Genomic DNA, 18,152 nt, shown 5'->3' with positions numbered 1-18,152 from the left:
CTTGAACCTGTTACTTCCCAAAAGTGCACTAGAAGTGTTCCAGCCCACACTGTCCAGCGTGTAAGTCTTCTTCTTGCCCACATAATTGACCTAAAGGAATGGTGCAGCAGGTAGAGAAAGATAGATCGCTATGGTCATGCCGTGTACCTTCATGTGCAGACACTGCAGCACCATGCACTCGCCGCTGAGCACAAAGTAAACGACGCTGAGCGAGCCCAGGTCCTCCTCGTAGATCGTGTCCAGCGGATCAAACTGCTGAATGCTGGCAAACTTGCAGGCGGTGACAACCTGTGGGGCAAATGGAATGCAATAGAAATCAACTCAACTCTCGTTGAGCCTGATGACACCTGCCTGCTCTGGGCTGAAGAATTGAAAGTATTCCAGGGCGCTTATGGCTTCCTTTTTCTCCTCCCACATCTTCTTCATGTAGGGCTGCAGTTGGGTTGAGTAGTCGCTGTCGTAGATGGCCAAAAGTTCGCAGTTTGCTGGTGGGGAAGTTGCACAATGAATACACAGATTGGGGATTGATTACTCTCCTTCCGGTCCAGTCCTCACTTGCTGCTATGTATGTATGCGTCCTGTCCGCCTCCTCCATCACATCGATGTCGCCAATGCAGTCACCGGGTCCAAAAATAGCCTCCGCCATGGTTTCGTATGTTTGGGTAGCCTGTGCGAATGGATAGCGAATGGAAAGGATTATTCTCTCAATTAGGTTGCTCCTGCGCTGACTGTACCTTGTCGTAGATCCTCTTGGCCATTTCCACTTCGCCGGTGAGTATGAAGTACATGGTAATGGGATAGTCGCCCTGCTTCATGATGAGACGTCCGGGAGTGAGTGATAAAAATATCAGATGCGGCAGCAAACGAACGCGCAGTTTCTGCAAGCAAAATGGAGATCAGAACAGGAGGAGCAGGAGGCGAAGGACTCACCGGATTGAGTTTGGAAAAGCAGGCAAGATCTGCCACAATCGTGCAAAGTTTCATGCGCTCCTTTACGGTGCGCATCTGGTGTGGCATGCGAAACAATGCTTTCTCCTAAGAATCAAAATGGAAAGTCACTATCCCCTGTGACAAGGGACTACTGTGTATGGACTACTCACCGCCGTGGTCATCATGCCAACTTTGCGCTTCTGTCGCACCAGCATGGCCACATTTCTCTTAACATTCATAGAGAAATGGGTCGGTGCATCTTTGGCATCTCTGAGCCACTGCATATTGAGGATGACATTGCGGATGAGCTGCTTGAAGCGCAACTTGGCAACCTTCTGGGTCGAAACATCGCCACTTTCGGGCTGGCTCATTTTGTTGATAAACCAATTGTTTGTTGTTTGTTTGTTCACCAATTGGACTCTAACCAATTATATTTGGCTGTATTTGTTCCTGTTTTTGGTTATGTTATACTATATATTGGCTTTGTATTCGTTTCATCTACTTATGTGTAACAGATTTCAGTTTGAATCCATCTATTTTTTCTTGTTCTCACACTCTGATGGATTTCCGAACGAATATATGATTTGCCTTGGACATTCCACACTTGTTCACAAATGGTAGGGAACTGTCGTCGCAGTGGAATTCCCTGACGAGTAATGCCTCAATTGTCACCTAGTCAGCTGACTAGTTTACAATATATTTTTGGTTTTATTTCAGCATAAACAGGCATGGAAAACATTTCATTTCTCAATTCTCGCTCAACGGGGCACAGGGGAACAAATCTCAATAATTTCCCTGCTTCTGCACACGACTCTGCGGTACTTTGGGACAAACGAGCTGGGGAAGTGTGGTGAGTAGCGGGCATTGAGTGGAAGCACGCTTGAAATGAGTGAGAGTGCGAGTGAGTCCGGTTGCGGATGCGAGTGAGTGTGCAGACGGAGTGAGTGTGTTCATTTGGATGCTTGGCGATGACTGTGTAATTTTTGCGAACGGTATTACTGTTTTCAAGGATAAGCGATGTCCACGTGCTGGCTGGGGAGCACGGACGAATAAAACGCACAATCGCAGTTTCTCGTCTTCGTCAATCGTTGTAGTCAATCGTCATAGGATAGGCACTTCGTCCTCTCTCGTCGCGGTTGGTTCTCGTGGTCGTCGCTGTCACACTTGGAGCGGCAAGCAGTCAGGAGGCAGAAGTCAGGAGGCAGGAGGCAAAAGGCAGAAGGCAGGAGGCTGTGTGGCAAATTCGATTCAGAAATCAGAGTCATGGCTGCCCACATGGCCCCCATGCTAGGTGCGCTGACGCTTCAGTGATTCACTCACTGGGGTATTCTTGCCTTAACTGCAGAAATCATCAAAATGAATCAACAAATGATGACACCGACACGACACCCGTTGACGCTGCTGCCTGCTGCTGCCTGAGAACTAAGCACAAGCCACGGTGCAAAATTATTTGAATATTTTTTTATGTTTGTTTGTGCGGTGTGTGGTGAAGACTTAATGAGAAGCCAAAGTGCAAGTGCTGTGACTACGAGCGATCCCAGGAGCAGGGAATAAACCAAAGTACGCGTTTTTCGAATCGCATTAGCCCCGGAGGCCCTGCCCCCGGCACCCCCCCTCCCCCTGCCCTCATCCATCCATCATCCATTCCCGATGCGCGGAATATAAACGTACGACGAGTGTCTAAGTACTTGTAAAAGTTGCCTTCGCACGGGGTAAGTGAGTGTGTAGAGAGAGGAGTGTGTGATGAGCGGATGTCGCTCGTACTCGTAATGTTTGTCATAAATTCAAGACCCCTTTGGGTCTGCCCTTTGTGCATGCCATCGCCCTGGGAGCTACTCTTAGAACTCTAGTTGCCTTTTCTAGCAGGAAGTGCCAATGATTAATTTGTTTGTCGTTACGGCGTTTGCAAACTTTTTTAAAATAGAAAAAGTAAAAAGAGAAGAGGAAAGAAAAAAAACAAAATCAAAATCAATCCGATACGAGCAGCCAGTGATCTGATTTGTATCCATCGCCAGCCGCCAGTCCCCAAATGATTTGCACAAATGTTTTGGGATTAGGGGGAAAGTTTTTCCATTTTGCCATTTTGCCATTTTGCATTTTCTGCTTAGCATATAGAAGGCATTGAGAAAGTTCTATTTTGACCACACACACAAACGATACGAAACGAAAGGAAAGGAAAGCAAAGGAAAGGTGTCACAGACACCTGAGGATATTTGGAATGGTTTTCGCACTTAATAAATTCAGCATTTGCTGAGACCAGTGCGAGTATGTGGCATGCTCTGTGTGCTGTGTGCTCTGTGTGGCATGAAAAGGAACGCAAATGTAAAACAAATGCATATGGAATGAGCCCAAAAGCTGCACCGCCCCAAGGCAGATTGGCTCAATGCCTTTTTGTTGCTGCACCTTGAACAGATTTTTGTTGATTAAGTTAGACAAATTAGCCAAAAGCCCAGCAGCCAGTTCGCTTTCTGCACTATGCTGCACAGCTGCACCTCATCTCACCTCACCCCCACAGCTATTTGATCTATGAATGCAAATTGCTTCATTCAATTTGAAATAATTGCTCGCTGAGTCCAAGCAGATGGTAAACCTTTTTCCAACTGTTCCAAATATCCCGTTACAGTTCTTCTAAAATGTTCGTTGCCATGCAAAGAGTGAGCTCTAAGTTCATCATAAAATGCATAGTTCTGTGCAATAAAATGGGTCAATGGGAAGTGTTCAAGGAAATCATGAAATATTGAATGATGTTTTTATGCCACGAGGATGGAAACATGCAACTGATTCGATACTCGTACAATTTACCAACGCCCTTAAAAAAATGTACTACAATAAATTCAATTTGTCAATCAATCTTTATTTGGGGAAATTGCAAAGGCAGACAAAAATAACGAAACAAAAAACATGAAAAACAAATGTTAAGTTTTATAATGAAGAAAATGCAATACATCATGCAATATTGCGACAGACAATTAAAAATAACACAGAAAGTAATATTTGTGCTCATAAATGAGTGCTAAAACAATATACAAGTGATCAAATCGATAATGATTTGCATCTTATTTGGTATAATCTGAATCTGTTAGGTTTGACCCTCCCCCTCCTGTAAAGCATTTAAATTTGTAGAATTCTATCACGCTGCTTTGCCGCAAGACGATGAAGCCTGAATAGCATCCACAATTCAAGAGAGAGACCACAGGTGTGCCAGATAATTGGAAATGTGTATTTATCAAATTGCAAAAAAACAAACAAAAAGTACGGAAAAAAATAAGGAAAAAGTAAAATAATCATTATTTGCATTTTAATATTAATTAATATACAATTTGCATACATGTGCAAAGAAGGTTTCGGATGATATCGAATAGCAAACCGGCAAAAAAATAAAACCAATTTCACCGCATTTTGAAGTTAATGGACTGCATGGTATCTGCATGCATGGACACGGCCGAAGCCTCACAAATAAAATGCAAACGAATCCCCCGCTAGATAGATAGATAATGCGTCAGCCATCGGCGCCAACCCTTTCGTACATATGTACATGAAATATCCATCAATATAAAAATGACCTGAGGGGTATTGATGGACGTACATACTCGTATGTGCATAAATACATACGAGTATGTGGGTGGAGCCTTTCTTTTGCCGTGGTTTTGCCATCAGTGGGTGAGCCTGGGCATAATTGAATCAATCCCGAGAGTAACATGCCGCAAAAAGGGAGCTATCGATGGATGCCTTAAGAATGGACAGAGACCTCTTATGGCTTCTGCCATGCAGGAGTCTGCCTGGAGTACCCCCATCCTGAAGTTTAAAGTTCTCTTCCAGAGAGTTGATTGCACACACATACTAGAAGCAGATATGTATACATATATATGTATGTACATACAGTGAGTCAAAAATGTACTCGAGCTGTCCTGTTCCTGTGGCTCCTTCGCAAATAAATGGAACATTATTACACCCGAGGACACATCCTGCTTTATGGAAAGTACACTTAGGCATCTCCCGGGGGCAGTACAGCAGCCCAGCAGCCCAAGAATTTATTAAAAACGTTTCACACTTGTGGCCCCAAAAACTTTCTTCGGCCCAGCCTTTGAATTTCCACTTTCCACTTTCCTTATCCACCAATAAATGAAAAAATGTGCCTTTTCTTTGCTGTTGTTGTTGAATTACTTGCTTTAATGTTACCCCAGCAGGACAAAGGCGACAATTGACAATTACTGTTGGTGGATCTCCTGCTGCTGCTGCTGCTGCTGCTAAAATTATCCATAAAACTTTTAATATATGTAGCCTTGTGCCAATACTTTTCGCAAGCCACTGGGTGTGCCTGGGTGTGTTGTATGGATGTACGTGCCTGCCCGCTCACTCGATTGAATTGAGGAACGTCGCGCAGATATTCAAATCTGACAAATTAACATATTGCCGGGTGGCAGCGAGTTTAGAAATACTTGCGAATGCGAATGCGAATACGAATACGAATGCGAATACACTCGTAAGTGAGTAAGTCAACAGAAAATGCTCGGTAATTGCGAAATGTCAGAGCGGCGGCTAACGCCCAGCGCCCAAGCCCAGAGCCAAGAGCCGAGAGCCTGTGGCCCCTGAAGAACTTTCTAATCTGAATTTAAGGCGCATGAAGTAGGAACAGCAAGAAAAAACGGCATGGAATGGAGAGCAGAGAAGGGGAAGGAGGAATTTTGGGGTGTAATGAACACAGCGGGATAGCAAAATATGTACAAGAGTTAATGCTCGGGAAAACAAAACATAACCCAAAGCACGTTTCGCACTTAGGCAGGACGCCCCAGAAGGTGCTGCCAGCCTCTTCCTCTCTCTCTCTCTCTCTCTCTCTCTCCCTCTATGTTTCGGGATACAGATGGTATACGATGTCGTATGAGTGGGAGCAGCAGCAGGACCATCATCATCTCCCGCTGGTTTAGTCGGGGGACTAAAGCGTTAAGAGCTAGTTAGCAAGGCCAGGTGAGAAGGGAAGCAAATGACGACGACGACTAGGACCACCGACTCCGTTGAGTGACGTGGGGCAAACAAAACAACAAAAAGAAACACACACACACAAACACTAACAACAACAAAAAACAGTAACGGTAACAGTAACAGTAACAGAAACAGAAACAGAAACGGCAGGCGAGCAACAACAAATTCAGGCGGCACAAAGACGTGACAGACATGCCAGCTCTCCCACTCCCACTCCCACCCCGTTCCTCATTACTGTTACTCCCAGCAGCAGCCACACTGTGAGAGATAAATAGTTGCCAAATCGCAAGATAAATGGAGCAAAAATGTCTCAAATATGCAAAGAGAATAAACTAAAAACAATTTGAAGAGGTTTGAAGTTCGCTTAAAAATAAATGAAATATTTAAACATGATAGAAAATGTAACTTTGGGTCGCTACATCTTCAGCTATATTTTTAGTACATGCCTTGTACATCTATCTATAAGTACTTATATTTATAATACGAGTACTCATAAAAAACAACTCATTCGGCATGCAGATTTGCAGCTCAATTTTAAGCAAAGATTATTTTATGATTTAATTTAAATCTTTGTTTGAGCACAAATAACTTAAATCGCAATCTAAAAATCTCTTTGTTGAAGCCAAAAACTTGTTTTTCCCCAGTGTATGAAACATAAGTTGCCGTTTTCTGAAAGGGATTGTGGTTTATGGTGGGCAAGGGGACACATACCAAAACCTTCCTGCTGGGTGGGGCAGGAGATAATGTGGTACATTTTTTCTCAACAAAACGCCATAGACATAATTCAACTTTTATTGCCATTGTGAAGGAATCTGGGCCTCTCGTTTTTGATTCCAAACGCTTGACTCAGGGGGCTTTAAGCGCTTACCCCCGTGGATTTTGACAGTTTACCCTTTGACACTCCACATCCACAGGCACCAAGGAAACAAACAAACAGAGACGGAGAGGTAGAGTCAGATTCAGAGTCACAGTCAGAGTCAGATACAGAGAAAGGACAGGAATGGAGAGCATTTAATTATTTTAAATGAAATGAACAAAGACTGGAGATATCAGCAGGGCAAACCGACTAAAACAAAGGCAAACACTCACTTAGAACAGACTGTGAAAAGAGCAACTAAAAAGGACCAGCCGGAGCTTAGCCCCGAATGCCAGCAAGAGGACTAATATAATATTTATTACGGTGATTATGTCAGGGCAGCAACGCCCTCCGGCCTGGGGCCCAGGAGCAGGCGCCAAGAGCTGGGAGCTGGGAGCTGGGAGCAGAAACTGGCAGCATCACGGATCCATGGCGAAGGCAAATGATGAGTTTTTGTTGTGCGGCATCAACATCAACCGCAAAAGCACATAAACTATGATGACGATGCCGAACTTAAGATTGTCAGGCCGCAAGTTAATCCGGAGAGTCTGCTTTAATTCGTACAAATACAGGAAGAATTCTCACTAAACGACACCACCGCACAGCAGCAAACAAATCAAACTTTAAATGAATTTATTTATAAATCCAAAGCATTCTACATTGCTTCGAAATAAGTTATTTGATAATCTGATTACCCTGATGGAATTCCAGCGACAAGTTATTCCATATTTTGTTGGCAACTTAAGTTACATTCCGGAATAGTACAAATTATTAAGCGTACCCATGCCCGTACCATGCAGTCACAAAACGAGCACTTTTAGTCACAAAATTCTCGAATGCAATTCAATTCCGGGAAATGAATTCATCCATCAATTTTTAAACGTTCCAACTAACAACTAGAGTCATGCAAATAGTGACAGAGCAGCAAAGAGCCGTGTCCAAATCCATTTTAAAAACATGATACAAAAAAAATGCAATTCACAGCAGAATTTTTTGTTGACTGTTCCAAGGGCACTTGGGCATAGAAAATCTTGCCCGACAGTACAGTGAAGTTCACCAAGTGGGGTGCAGACTGTACAGAGACAAAAAGAGCCCATAAATCCTGACATATGACAAGCCTTGGGTTTCGCTCCTCCCCCATGCGAATCCTCCAGGGTGGAATCGAAAGCACATCAAACTGTTATTTCTTCAACTTTTTCTTTTTATTTGTTTAATAAAATATTTTGTTCACTTAACTTAATTGCTAAAACAAAGCTGTGATATGCATATAAAAATAAAATTTGGACTGTGACAAGGTCAGTCCGTTGCCACAGCGAAAGATGATAAATGTTTGCATGAATAATTATTTGCCGGAAAGAACTCAAAAATTACATTGTTGCCGACAACTGTCAGGCGACTGTGGAAAGGACAGTTAAGGACGTGGATGAGGATGAGCACAAGGACTGGCCAGTCCAGTCCAGTCCAGTCAGCAGCATTGAGTTGACCGCAAATAAAGCGACCATGAAGGATGCACCAATGGGACACACACAGGTGGAAGTGGAGGAGAAACTTAAGGCTTAGCGACATGCTGAAAGACAGAGGAAGCGCACAGGAGATGGCAAACAGAATTGGGGCAGTCGGCTAAAAGTGAAATCAAAAAGGGAACAAAACTGACGGAAAGTCAAACACACACACACACACAGAGAGACACAAAAAATAGTTAAAGAATGTCATCACCTGACCTAGTTATCATCATCGTTGTCAGTGCTCATGGCTCCTTCTGAGTATATGTATAATGGATATAATACCCAGCGCCCCAGCAAAGAGTGCACATGTTAGCGGAATGCAAGGTAATCAGTATGGGAGCGGAAATGAAATTAATAAATAAAAGTGACATCAGACAGAATGACTGATTGCCTTCATGTTTCACTTGAGAATTCCTTCCAAAAAAAATGCATGGAAAAGACAAAGGAGTTTTCTCTGACAGCGCTAAACTGCACGACCTGTGGCAGGGACACACAAATGTTTGATATTAAAACTAGAAAGTATTACTAACCGCAATTTCAACAGACGATTACATGGCATAGAAAATAGACTGAGTGGCAGGCAGGATAATATCCATAAATAATATAAATATAATTATTTGTTAGAAACAAAATTAAAACGTTCTAATAACTCTTCAGTTGACTGCTGCTTTAAGACCATTTTCCCTGCAATTTTTCCACCCACATTAAAGGTAACACGATAAATGAAACGATTTTTCATTAGATTGGTTAAGTTTTTTTCCAACAATTGCTTAATAGAAAAAACATCTCAAAATTATAAGGCAGTTATTAAATTCAATTTCAATTTCAATTTCAATTTCAATTGAAGCCCCATCCCCATAAAAGAACATTATTTTACCCTTTTTTTCCATTCGAGCAAAAAACTTTCATGGCACAAACTGCATATTTGTGTTTGTACATTAAAATGTATGTTTGTACATAAATGTTGATGATGTCCTTGGTGGTGGCTTAGCGAAGACATTTCACGCTACATAAATCAAAGCTCAAAATATCCATACTATGTAGAGTAGAGGCCCGAAAGGGTAAGAGACTTTGCCCGTCTGTCCGTCTGTCTGTCTGTTTGTCTGTTTGGTCTGGCCAAGACTCACTTAACGTAATCTATTTTATGGCATTTTACGAGTATAAATGAGCAAACTTTCGCTATGCATAAGCTAGTGCCAGTGCCAGTGCTAGTGCTGGTGCCAGTGCGAATATAAATCTGTTGGTACATAGAAATATTTATTCATGTAACTTGGGTGTGTGTTTGGGTGTGTTTTTTGTTGCCCTTGCAGTAATTTGAATGATAGCAGTTCCGTCGAAAGGGGAGCATCCTTGGGTTGGCAGCATCAGCATTGAGTGCAACACCATCAGCGTTAGGAACGTCTGCAACATCAAGAACATCAAGTGCTGGATAAACTTTTCGCTTTCGCCAGCCAACAACCGAGAGCGCCGCCGCCGACACCAGCTGCGTTTTTGGCTGGAAGTAAAATGAAGGTTTCTGATTTCTATCGAGCACATTCTATAAGTCACGTCAGCCCGTGCAAAGGATGAGGCGTCCAAGTGTATATAGGGCATCATCATCAGCATCAAACGCGGCGGCCCAGACCCACAAACGGGCCTCCCTGCCGCCGCCGACACCGCCACCGCCACTGCCACCGCCACAATACACCCAATATCCCCATAGTACTCGTCCGCAGACGACGACGACGACAACGACAACGAGCCTAAGTCTCATCCGGCTGCTCGCCGTTGTCTCGGTAATTGGATCGCAGTTTCATTCTGCTCTGGGTAAGTGCTCCAAGAAATTGTTTTAAATATTATTACAGCGAAAAGCACAAGTAATCCCACTGCACAATCAACTGCGCAGCGAGGGCTTGGCTTTTATTTACTTAGGCAATACGCAAAGCTGCGCTTTCATTTCAAATTAAAGTGCCATAAAACACACAGCCCCCCCCATAGCACCCCCTTAGATTTGCCTGTGATTAAGAGGCAAATTTATTGGCTGATCAAACATTTACTTTCTCGAAATAGTTACCGAGCTAATTCAATATTCAATTAGTGGTTAAAGTTTCTGATAATTTATTTCCAGCTATTATCATATCGTAGTAGTTTTTACGATATTCCCACCTACAGCCTACAGCCTTGTGTTGGGAGTGACATTAAGTAGCTTGTATATGCTTGTATATGCCTGTATATATATATGCTATGTACATTGATTGGACCGCACAGATAATGTGATTAATAGGCAGCTCTGGTTGTCCCTCCATGTCCTTCTAACCCTGTCAAAAGAGGTGCCGAATTAAAGCTCATTTCTTATTCATGAGTTTAGCCTATTTGTGAATTAAATATTAACAATCGATGTAATTAAATTTCGCACATTTCAATTACGTATGCAAGCGGCAGGAGTACATATTTATGAGTTACATATTCTGCTGCTCCAATGATGCTTTTCCTCTCATCTCGCCTTAAAGGGTATTTGTTGAGCCCATCAGACGCATTCTTGACTTAGCCGCACCGTTGTTTATTTCGCATTGTTTTTTGCAATCATTTGTAGGCCTTGGCTTTGTTAAATGCATTTCGAAATAGTTTTTAATAATTAATCAACTCATCGAAATGTAATTAAGTGCGGTATGTGGTAGTGGTGCGCCATGATATGTCCTCCACAACGAGCTCTCTTTGTGCCTATGTTTGCACCACTGTAGTGGTGCTGCAGCTGAAAATATGTCCACAACCATGAACTATAATATTTTGTACAATTGTAAATTACTGCCACTTATGAGCATTATTTAATGGCTCAGGAACTACAAATGAATTGTTATTTATTCGCCAAAGGGTTTTTAAACTCCAAAAATGCTTAAATAAACTAATGTATGTATGGGGCATTAGTTATTAAAGGCATAAATTAACTTCAGCCGCAGTGCCTCAGTTTGGTAATCAAATGCAAATCGGTCTTTATCAGCGCCCTAAGAGTATTCATGTGAAAACCCTTTTCTGTACCTGTGCGAGTATTCCCCATGGCTCTGCCAATCACAAACATTTCCCAATCCACCGCCGCTAAAAAGTACACTGTACATGGTTATTGACCAGGTTTTTCCCGTGTATCCACAACCCCCATCCACAGGCACTGGCACAGCAGCGACCGTCGAGCCGCCGGCAGCCTCAACCACAGCGAGCAGCACACAGAACAGCAGCACCAGCACCAGCACCAGCAGCATCAGCAGCCGTCGAGCCGAGAATAATAATTTATTTTTTGATGACCATAATACAACTAAGGCAATATCATCAGCCGCTGTTAACCCGACAGAAGCGAGCACAACCCTTTACCAGGTCCAGTACCAGAGCCAGTCCCAGCCCCAGCCCCAGCCCCAGAACCAGAGCCCGAGCCCGAGCGCAAGCCAGCCCCAGTCGCAGTCGCAGTCGCAGTCCCAAATGCCAACGAAAGCGACGGACACGCCGCACCCCCCAGCAGCACACTTTGCCGTACCCACAGGACGAAATCCGAGGCCCAGAACAGCAGCAGGAGCTGTAGTGAAAACACCAGACAGCAGCAATGAGATTAGCCATAGCGCACCAATCAAAAATTTAATTACCAGCCTTGAGCGCACTGGGACAACAGACCTGCTGCTACCGACAACAGTGGCAGAGGCTGTGCCAGTTTCAGCGGCAGTGGCAACACCAAAAAGCGCTAGGAGCACCGTAAAGCAACCCGTCGACTCCACACGCTCACGGAACCATTGGACAGTGGGGGGTATGGCCAAAGTCCCTGGGCAACCAGGCCGCCTGGCCGAATCGTTCACTTAACTTTTACTCTTTTCTTTATTTTCGTTTTTTGGTTTTGCCTCAGGGTCCACTGCCCATGAGACGGAGAGGCCACGCACCTTTCGCAGCAAGCACCATCATGAGCACCACTGGGGGCCCTTCTTTGAGGAACCAATCAGTTCGGTTGCCGCCGGCGAAAGCCTCGTCTCCGCCGTGCATCTGTTCACCGAGGCGGTGCTCAATTGTCGCGTAGGCATGCTCAAGGACAAGACAGTGAGTTGGACACGCCACAGAGGCGACAGAGTCGCAGAGTTTATGGCGTTTACTGTACTGTACTTGCAGGTCATGTGGGTTAGACGCACCACCGAAAAGGTGTCGCTGCTCACGGTGGGCAATGTCACATACAGTGGAGATCCACGTATACGCGTCAAGTTCCAGTACCCCAACAACTGGCGATTGCTGATAAATCCCACGCAGCGCGAGGATGCCGGCATCTACATGTGTCAGGTTTCCACCCATCCGCCGCGGGTATTTACTACCAATCTAACCGTATTGGGTAGGTAACATAGAATCATAAATCATACTTAGAGATATTTTCCTTATGCATTTGTTTGTGTTTTCTGCAGAGCCCCCACTGAGGATGATCGATGAGCATGAGCGTGATGTGGGTGATCGCTACTACAAGTCGGGCAGCACCGTGGATCTGCAGTGCCAGATATCGCGCAACTTTTTCCAGAAGGAACGCTACAACATACTCAAGACGAGCGATCCTACGACAGCCAAAGCAGTCTCGAAGGAGACGGAGAATGAACTAAATCTGATCGGTGACACAAATCAAACTCAACTGAAACTAACCAGCCAGGAACTGGAGAAATACTTTACCAAGTTTATTACATGGGCCAAGGACGAAGAAGCACTCCAACCACTGACCAATAAACGCTCAAGGTGCCTTCCAATACTCTTCCCTTTTTCCATTTTTAACTTGAAATTGTACTTGACTCTGCAGCGTATCTGAAAAATGGCTAACCAGTCGCATCACCATTGAAGATGCAAAGCTCTCCGATAGTGGAAATTATTCCTGTTCCCTTGGCCGACTATTTACTGTAATTGTCCAGGTGCAAGTACTCACAGGTAAGAACATCTCTTTCAGTTTTTATTTATTCAAATTGAATGCATAATCCTGATCCAAATCTCTTTTAGGGGAATTACCCGCTGCTGTCCAACACAACGTGGCGACCAGCTCCAAAGGCTTTTGGTGTTTCCTTCTTATGCCTATTGCTTTCCACTTTGTACTTCGTAGACGCCATCTGGGACATTAGTATGACGAATGCCCAAAGATGATGGAATGAAGAATGCAAATTGAAATGAATTGGAACACATTTGATTGACGCTTGATTCAACACAGACACGGACACACAGACACACAGACACACAGACACACATACACACAGTTTACTTAGTAAATAATGTATGTAATACTTTCAGATAACTTTCATGTGTGTGTAACAGATCGACAACTTGTCCAAACCAATATTCATATAAACAATAGGATTTTATATATCAATTTACATGACACTATCACTTATGTATGTCAGAATCCCGCTCTCTGTCTCTCCCTTAAGGGTTTCTGTTCTTCTATATCCACGTAGTTGAAAATTGGATGTGTTTGTTTTTCATCCTGCCCAACCTTACCACAACTATTACTCGAAAATACTCTAATGTATTAGCTGTATTTTGAAAAACAACAAACACAGCCTTTGGGTACGACATTTTGTACAAATTCAGTGAGCTTAAATGATCATTCTTTAGATTATTATTTGTTAGTGTTGTTGTTTAGTTTCTTGTGATTTGTTCACTTAGTTATAAATCATAAGAAGAATACAGTTTAAACGATGTGATTTTCGTTCAGTAATTATGTAAATATTGTAAAATTGGTAAGGTAAATGCATAATTTACAAATGTTTATCCTTGTACGGCTTTGATTATTGTTCTCCTTTCACAAATCATGTTGATTATGTATAGTTAAATCCTTGTAATTAATCGGGAGGCAATCTACTAGGATCAATGCGTACCATGCCAATCCCCAAAAACAAAGAAACAAACAAACAAATATTGTTAAACTGACGTCACTGTGTAATTATTATTGAATGAGTAAATCAAAATACTTTCAAATATACGAACCATTAATATAAATTAACGCATGCATTAACAACCCTGTTGTTAAAGTCCTCTCTTTTATCTGACAGAATTACTGGCATACCTAGGGCTGTCCAATCGTGGGGTTCGTAACAGCTTATGATTGTAAGCCAAAACATTTCACGCATCTGGCTGCTGTTTGAATTGGCGCGCGCTTTTTGGCATTTCAGAGCGGCTGCATTTCGATTTTTCATACAAAATTCTGTAATCGCTATCATAGCTGAAACCGGTCCGCAAACACACTTACGTTTAAACTTTATTTGCTTAATAATCCAATTAAAAGGAGTCGCCAAAGATAGCCAATTATGTAGAAAATTGATTCATCATTTGGACAAAGATATATATTGAGCGCTAAAAGTTATGCCTAGCTTGTAACATTCGACCGAATATTCAATTTGGGGAATATGATTCTGATTGGTATATTTACGGTATATTATGAAAATGAGAACATATATTCTATGGTATATTTACGATGCCCTGACGGTATATTTTATCGATAAGTCCGCGGTCACACTGATCGTACCAGTTCCAAAACACCGTATAGCCCATTTTTTTATTTTATTTTAAAGTTAACTTTTCCTTTAGATAATAGTTTGATTTACGAAAAATATCGCAGCAATACAACAAGTGGGTTTTGCTGGTGTGCAACAGTTGGCTTCTGCGCTGCCTCCCTGCGACCTTGGGCGCACCCGCCACACGTCAACACGCACAAAACTGCAATCACATTAACTATGGAAATAGTCCGAGCACAGATAAATTCCACCGGACATACACGGGGTCAGGGACTGGGACAAGAGGACAACCCGCAATCCCATCTCGTATTATCGATGGGAAAAAGGCAATTGCTGTCGCACTTGTTAGCGCTCAGGCGGTCTGACTCTGACTTCACCTTGACTAAAGTACACACGACGCGGCAGGGAGGCAGTGCAAAAACAGAAAATTAACACACACACACACACATTAATGATAACGGTAGCAGCACAAATAATATGCAACTGATTTCCCACAGTTTTCATATCACAATCAACACTTGCATCGCTGCATAATTCGGCCAAATCAAATCGAAAATGTTGAAGCTACGTAACATTCTGAGTGTCGGCAATAACAATGGCCAGTCCGCTGTCCGGTAAGCTATATATATTATAGGTATAATTAAATATAAATATATTGTACAAATGTATGTATGAATGCTCATATGGTATATTCCAAACATACGCAGCTGTATATACATATCAAATGGCATGCTTTTGTCTGGACTATAAGACGTAAATTAATAGATGCATTGAAACACAGACGCAAAAAGGAAAACTCTCCTGGGCCGGCAACCCACAAAGGTGTAAAGAGATTCATTTACATATGTACATATACTTATGTATGCCAGTTTTTTCTTTCAATCAAATGAGTCTGCCAGGAAGGAGCTAATTGAAACGAACTAAAACTAATTAAAATACAATCTCATGCGGCAAAAAGCCATCCCACCACAGACTTGAATATCTGAAGATAAGATTTGGCATACAAAAGAGTCTTCTTTCATTTGGAATATCTGCAAAAGAACCCTTTTTATAAGCCAATAATTCCATTCTATTCCAATGAGTAGATCAAAGTTATCTTGCTGATTGAGTTTTTGGCTTTGGCTAATCTGGTTAAAAGGTTGATACACACTTATAAATACACAAAGCTAGATAATAGTATCCAACTGTTTGGTTTATTGGATATATTTGTATTTGTTTTGTTTGTTCAAGATGGATTTCGACGACTGCAACCTGCAGGGAATTGGATTCATGGTTCTCAAAGTTGCTTGTAAGGAAAATCGAGCCAACCAAAGAGGCTCACAGTCGCATGCTGAGCGACAAGGAAATCATATATGCATTGCATACGCATAATGTACGACCCGACTCGATGAGCGCCTATCTGAATAACTAGTAAGTAGTGGCATTCCCAGATAACAACACTATTAAGAATTGACCCAGCAGCAAGTAGTACTTTTTCCCATTGGACTAATCCAAAGGTTACGCCACAAATCTTGTCTCGGGTTGCTTGTTGGTTGTTGCTTTTGTTGATTGTCAGCCATGAGTTCGCTTATCAACAGCTTACATTGAATAATTTCTTGCAGCAAAACAACCGTGTCTTTAATGAACGAAAAAAAGGCAAATCTTTCGTGCAATTTGGTGGCATCATGGAGCGTACAGGTGGGCGACATGGATCAGTGTTTGCATTTATGGAAATACACCGGTGGCTTTGAGAAAATCGATCAGGCCAAAGAGGATCTGTGGAACGATCCAGAGTACCTGAGTCTTATGCAGGAGCGTTCCAAGTTTCTGCGCTCACGACATCTACAATACCTGTTGGCCTTCAGCTACTGGCCGCAGATTGCCAGCCGTTCCGGCAAGAATATCTACGAAATGCGGTACCAACAACACACACAAAATCATCAAATTAAATTAAATCTCTAAATTCCATGTGCCATGTATTTTATTGCAGCTCATATCGATTGACGCCTGGCACCATGATTGAATGGGGCAACAACTGGGCACGTGCCATCAACTATCGCAAGCATAACAACGAAGCATTTGCTGGATTCTTCTCACAAATTGGCAGGCTTTACAATGTGCATCACATCTGGTGTATGTACAACCACCATATATTCAGACGGAAGCATTACTAAACCAATTCTTGTACTATAGGCTACAAATCGCTGCAGGACCGCAAGGAGACCAGAGAGGCCGCGTGGCGTTCCCCTGGCTGGGACGAGTGCGTCGCCTACACTGTGCCACTGATACGAGAAATGCATTGCCGCGTCCTCGCTCCCACTGAGTTTTCGCCCTCACAATAAGTATGGGCCAGCAATACAAATTCAAAGCGTATCAGAGAAAGGCGAGTGTCTCGTTTCCAACACAATCGATCTGATCCGAAATGCTGTGAGACATCATCCACTGATCCAATGTAATGTTGCCGCTTCCGCTCGTTTTTAGTCGTTGTACATAATGCCATCATACATATGCATATGTATGGTATGTACACATACATATGTATGTATACAATATGCATTAATTTTAGTTTTCTCTAGTATCAAATAAGAACAGAAAGTGTGCATTTTACCCATAAACAAAAAAAACGATCCTCTGTGTGTGCCTGCCCCTACCACATACCAACATTGAATTTAACCAAAAAGTGAAAACTTCGTTTGTAAAACTTTAAGAACTATAATAAAAGTTGTATGGGAGTGTATATTGTGAAACGAGCATAGCGCAAAATAATTTGTATTTATTTATAAAATTGTTTTTTTGCCTCAATTAATCATGAGCATTCTATCCATCCAAAATTCAAATAAACTGCTATGATATGAACATAAACGAGAAGGGACGTGTGAGATGCTTTTTACGCGTCACAACTTTTATACCCGGCACTCAGTACAACATCTGCACCTTAGCGGTTATTTTTTCTTCATCTGTCATCTACGTCAACAACACTACTGACACTAACACGCTCCTTTAGCTCGACGCCCTTCCCTAGACCCACACACTGCAGACTCGCGGCAGAGGCGCGCCCGCACACAAACAAAAAAACAAATATAAGCTGCGGGACGGGGTGGGTTAAAAGTCGGAAGAGGCAGCGGCAGGGGGAGGGCAGAGGCAGGGGCCGAGTGAAGCAGAAGCAGAGTGTGAATGAGAGAATGTAAAAAGAACAACAAAAGCTGCGGGACAGGGCGGGTTTAGCCACTGGAAATTAATTTCTCCATTGTGGCTATAATAATGATCCAATCGGATCCCATTGGTGATCTGATAGATATGGCCATTTCCAAATTGTAGATTTGGGAGGTTTTCGCCCTTTTGCGGGGGCGGAAGGGGGCGTGGCTCATTTTTTAAATACACTGGTTTCAGTGTGAGCATACAGCAGTCCGGAGCCAA

At 42.8% G+C, this 18,152-nt stretch overlaps 3 protein-coding genes across 4 annotated transcripts in view; 2 read left to right on the top strand and 1 right to left on the bottom strand.

The window, feature by feature from the left end:
• LOC117591398 overlaps nt 1-1,563 on the bottom strand; it is a 3,231-nt gene extending 1,668 nt beyond the window's left edge. The window contains exons 1-7 of the mRNA XM_034284643.1: nt 1,101-1,563; nt 931-1,035; nt 735-878; nt 556-667; nt 352-485; nt 148-288; nt 7-90 (exon numbers count right to left, since the gene is read on the bottom strand). Of these exons, the coding sequence (XP_034140534.1) occupies nt 7-90; nt 148-288; nt 352-485; nt 556-667; nt 735-878; nt 931-1,035; nt 1,101-1,301 (921 nt within the window). The 5' untranslated portion in view covers nt 1,302-1,563. The remainder of the gene's footprint in view (nt 1-6; nt 91-147; nt 289-351; nt 486-555; nt 668-734; nt 879-930; nt 1,036-1,100) is intronic.
• A 346-nt stretch (nt 1,564-1,909) lies between these two features.
• Nucleotides 1,910-14,245, top strand: LOC117591422. Of its 2 annotated transcripts, none has more exons than XM_034284678.1 (8): nt 1,910-2,642; nt 9,582-10,077; nt 11,411-12,037; nt 12,134-12,321; nt 12,391-12,604; nt 12,675-12,993; nt 13,055-13,179; nt 13,249-14,245. In XM_034284678.1, the coding sequence occupies exons 2-8, from the start codon at nt 9,837-9,839 to the stop codon at nt 13,365-13,367; spliced, it is 1,833 nt and encodes a 610-aa protein (XP_034140569.1). In that variant the 5' UTR covers nt 1,910-2,642; nt 9,582-9,836; the 3' UTR covers nt 13,368-14,245. The 2 variants fall into 2 exon arrangements, with proteins under 2 accessions (XP_034140569.1, XP_034140570.1); XM_034284679.1 differs by having other exon boundaries at nt 2,596-2,646.
• Nucleotides 14,246-14,732: 487 nt separating this feature from the next.
• LOC117591425 (protein NipSnap) lies at nt 14,733-17,498 on the top strand. Its single transcript, XM_034284685.1, has 6 exons — nt 14,733-14,871; nt 15,254-15,370; nt 15,987-16,166; nt 16,358-16,651; nt 16,726-16,868; nt 16,929-17,498. The coding sequence occupies exons 2-6, from the start codon at nt 15,312-15,314 to the stop codon at nt 17,075-17,077; spliced, it is 825 nt and encodes a 274-aa protein (XP_034140576.1). The 5' UTR covers nt 14,733-14,871; nt 15,254-15,311; the 3' UTR covers nt 17,078-17,498.
• Nucleotides 17,499-18,152: the final 654 nt, after the last annotated feature.

Source organism: Drosophila guanche, unplaced genomic scaffold (genome assembly GCF_900245975.1).
Source record: "Drosophila guanche unplaced genomic scaffold, DGUA_6, whole genome shotgun sequence".
NCBI lineage: Eukaryota > Metazoa > Arthropoda > Insecta > Diptera > Drosophilidae > Drosophila > Drosophila guanche.
This window is presented reverse-complemented; position numbering and strand designations above follow the sequence as displayed.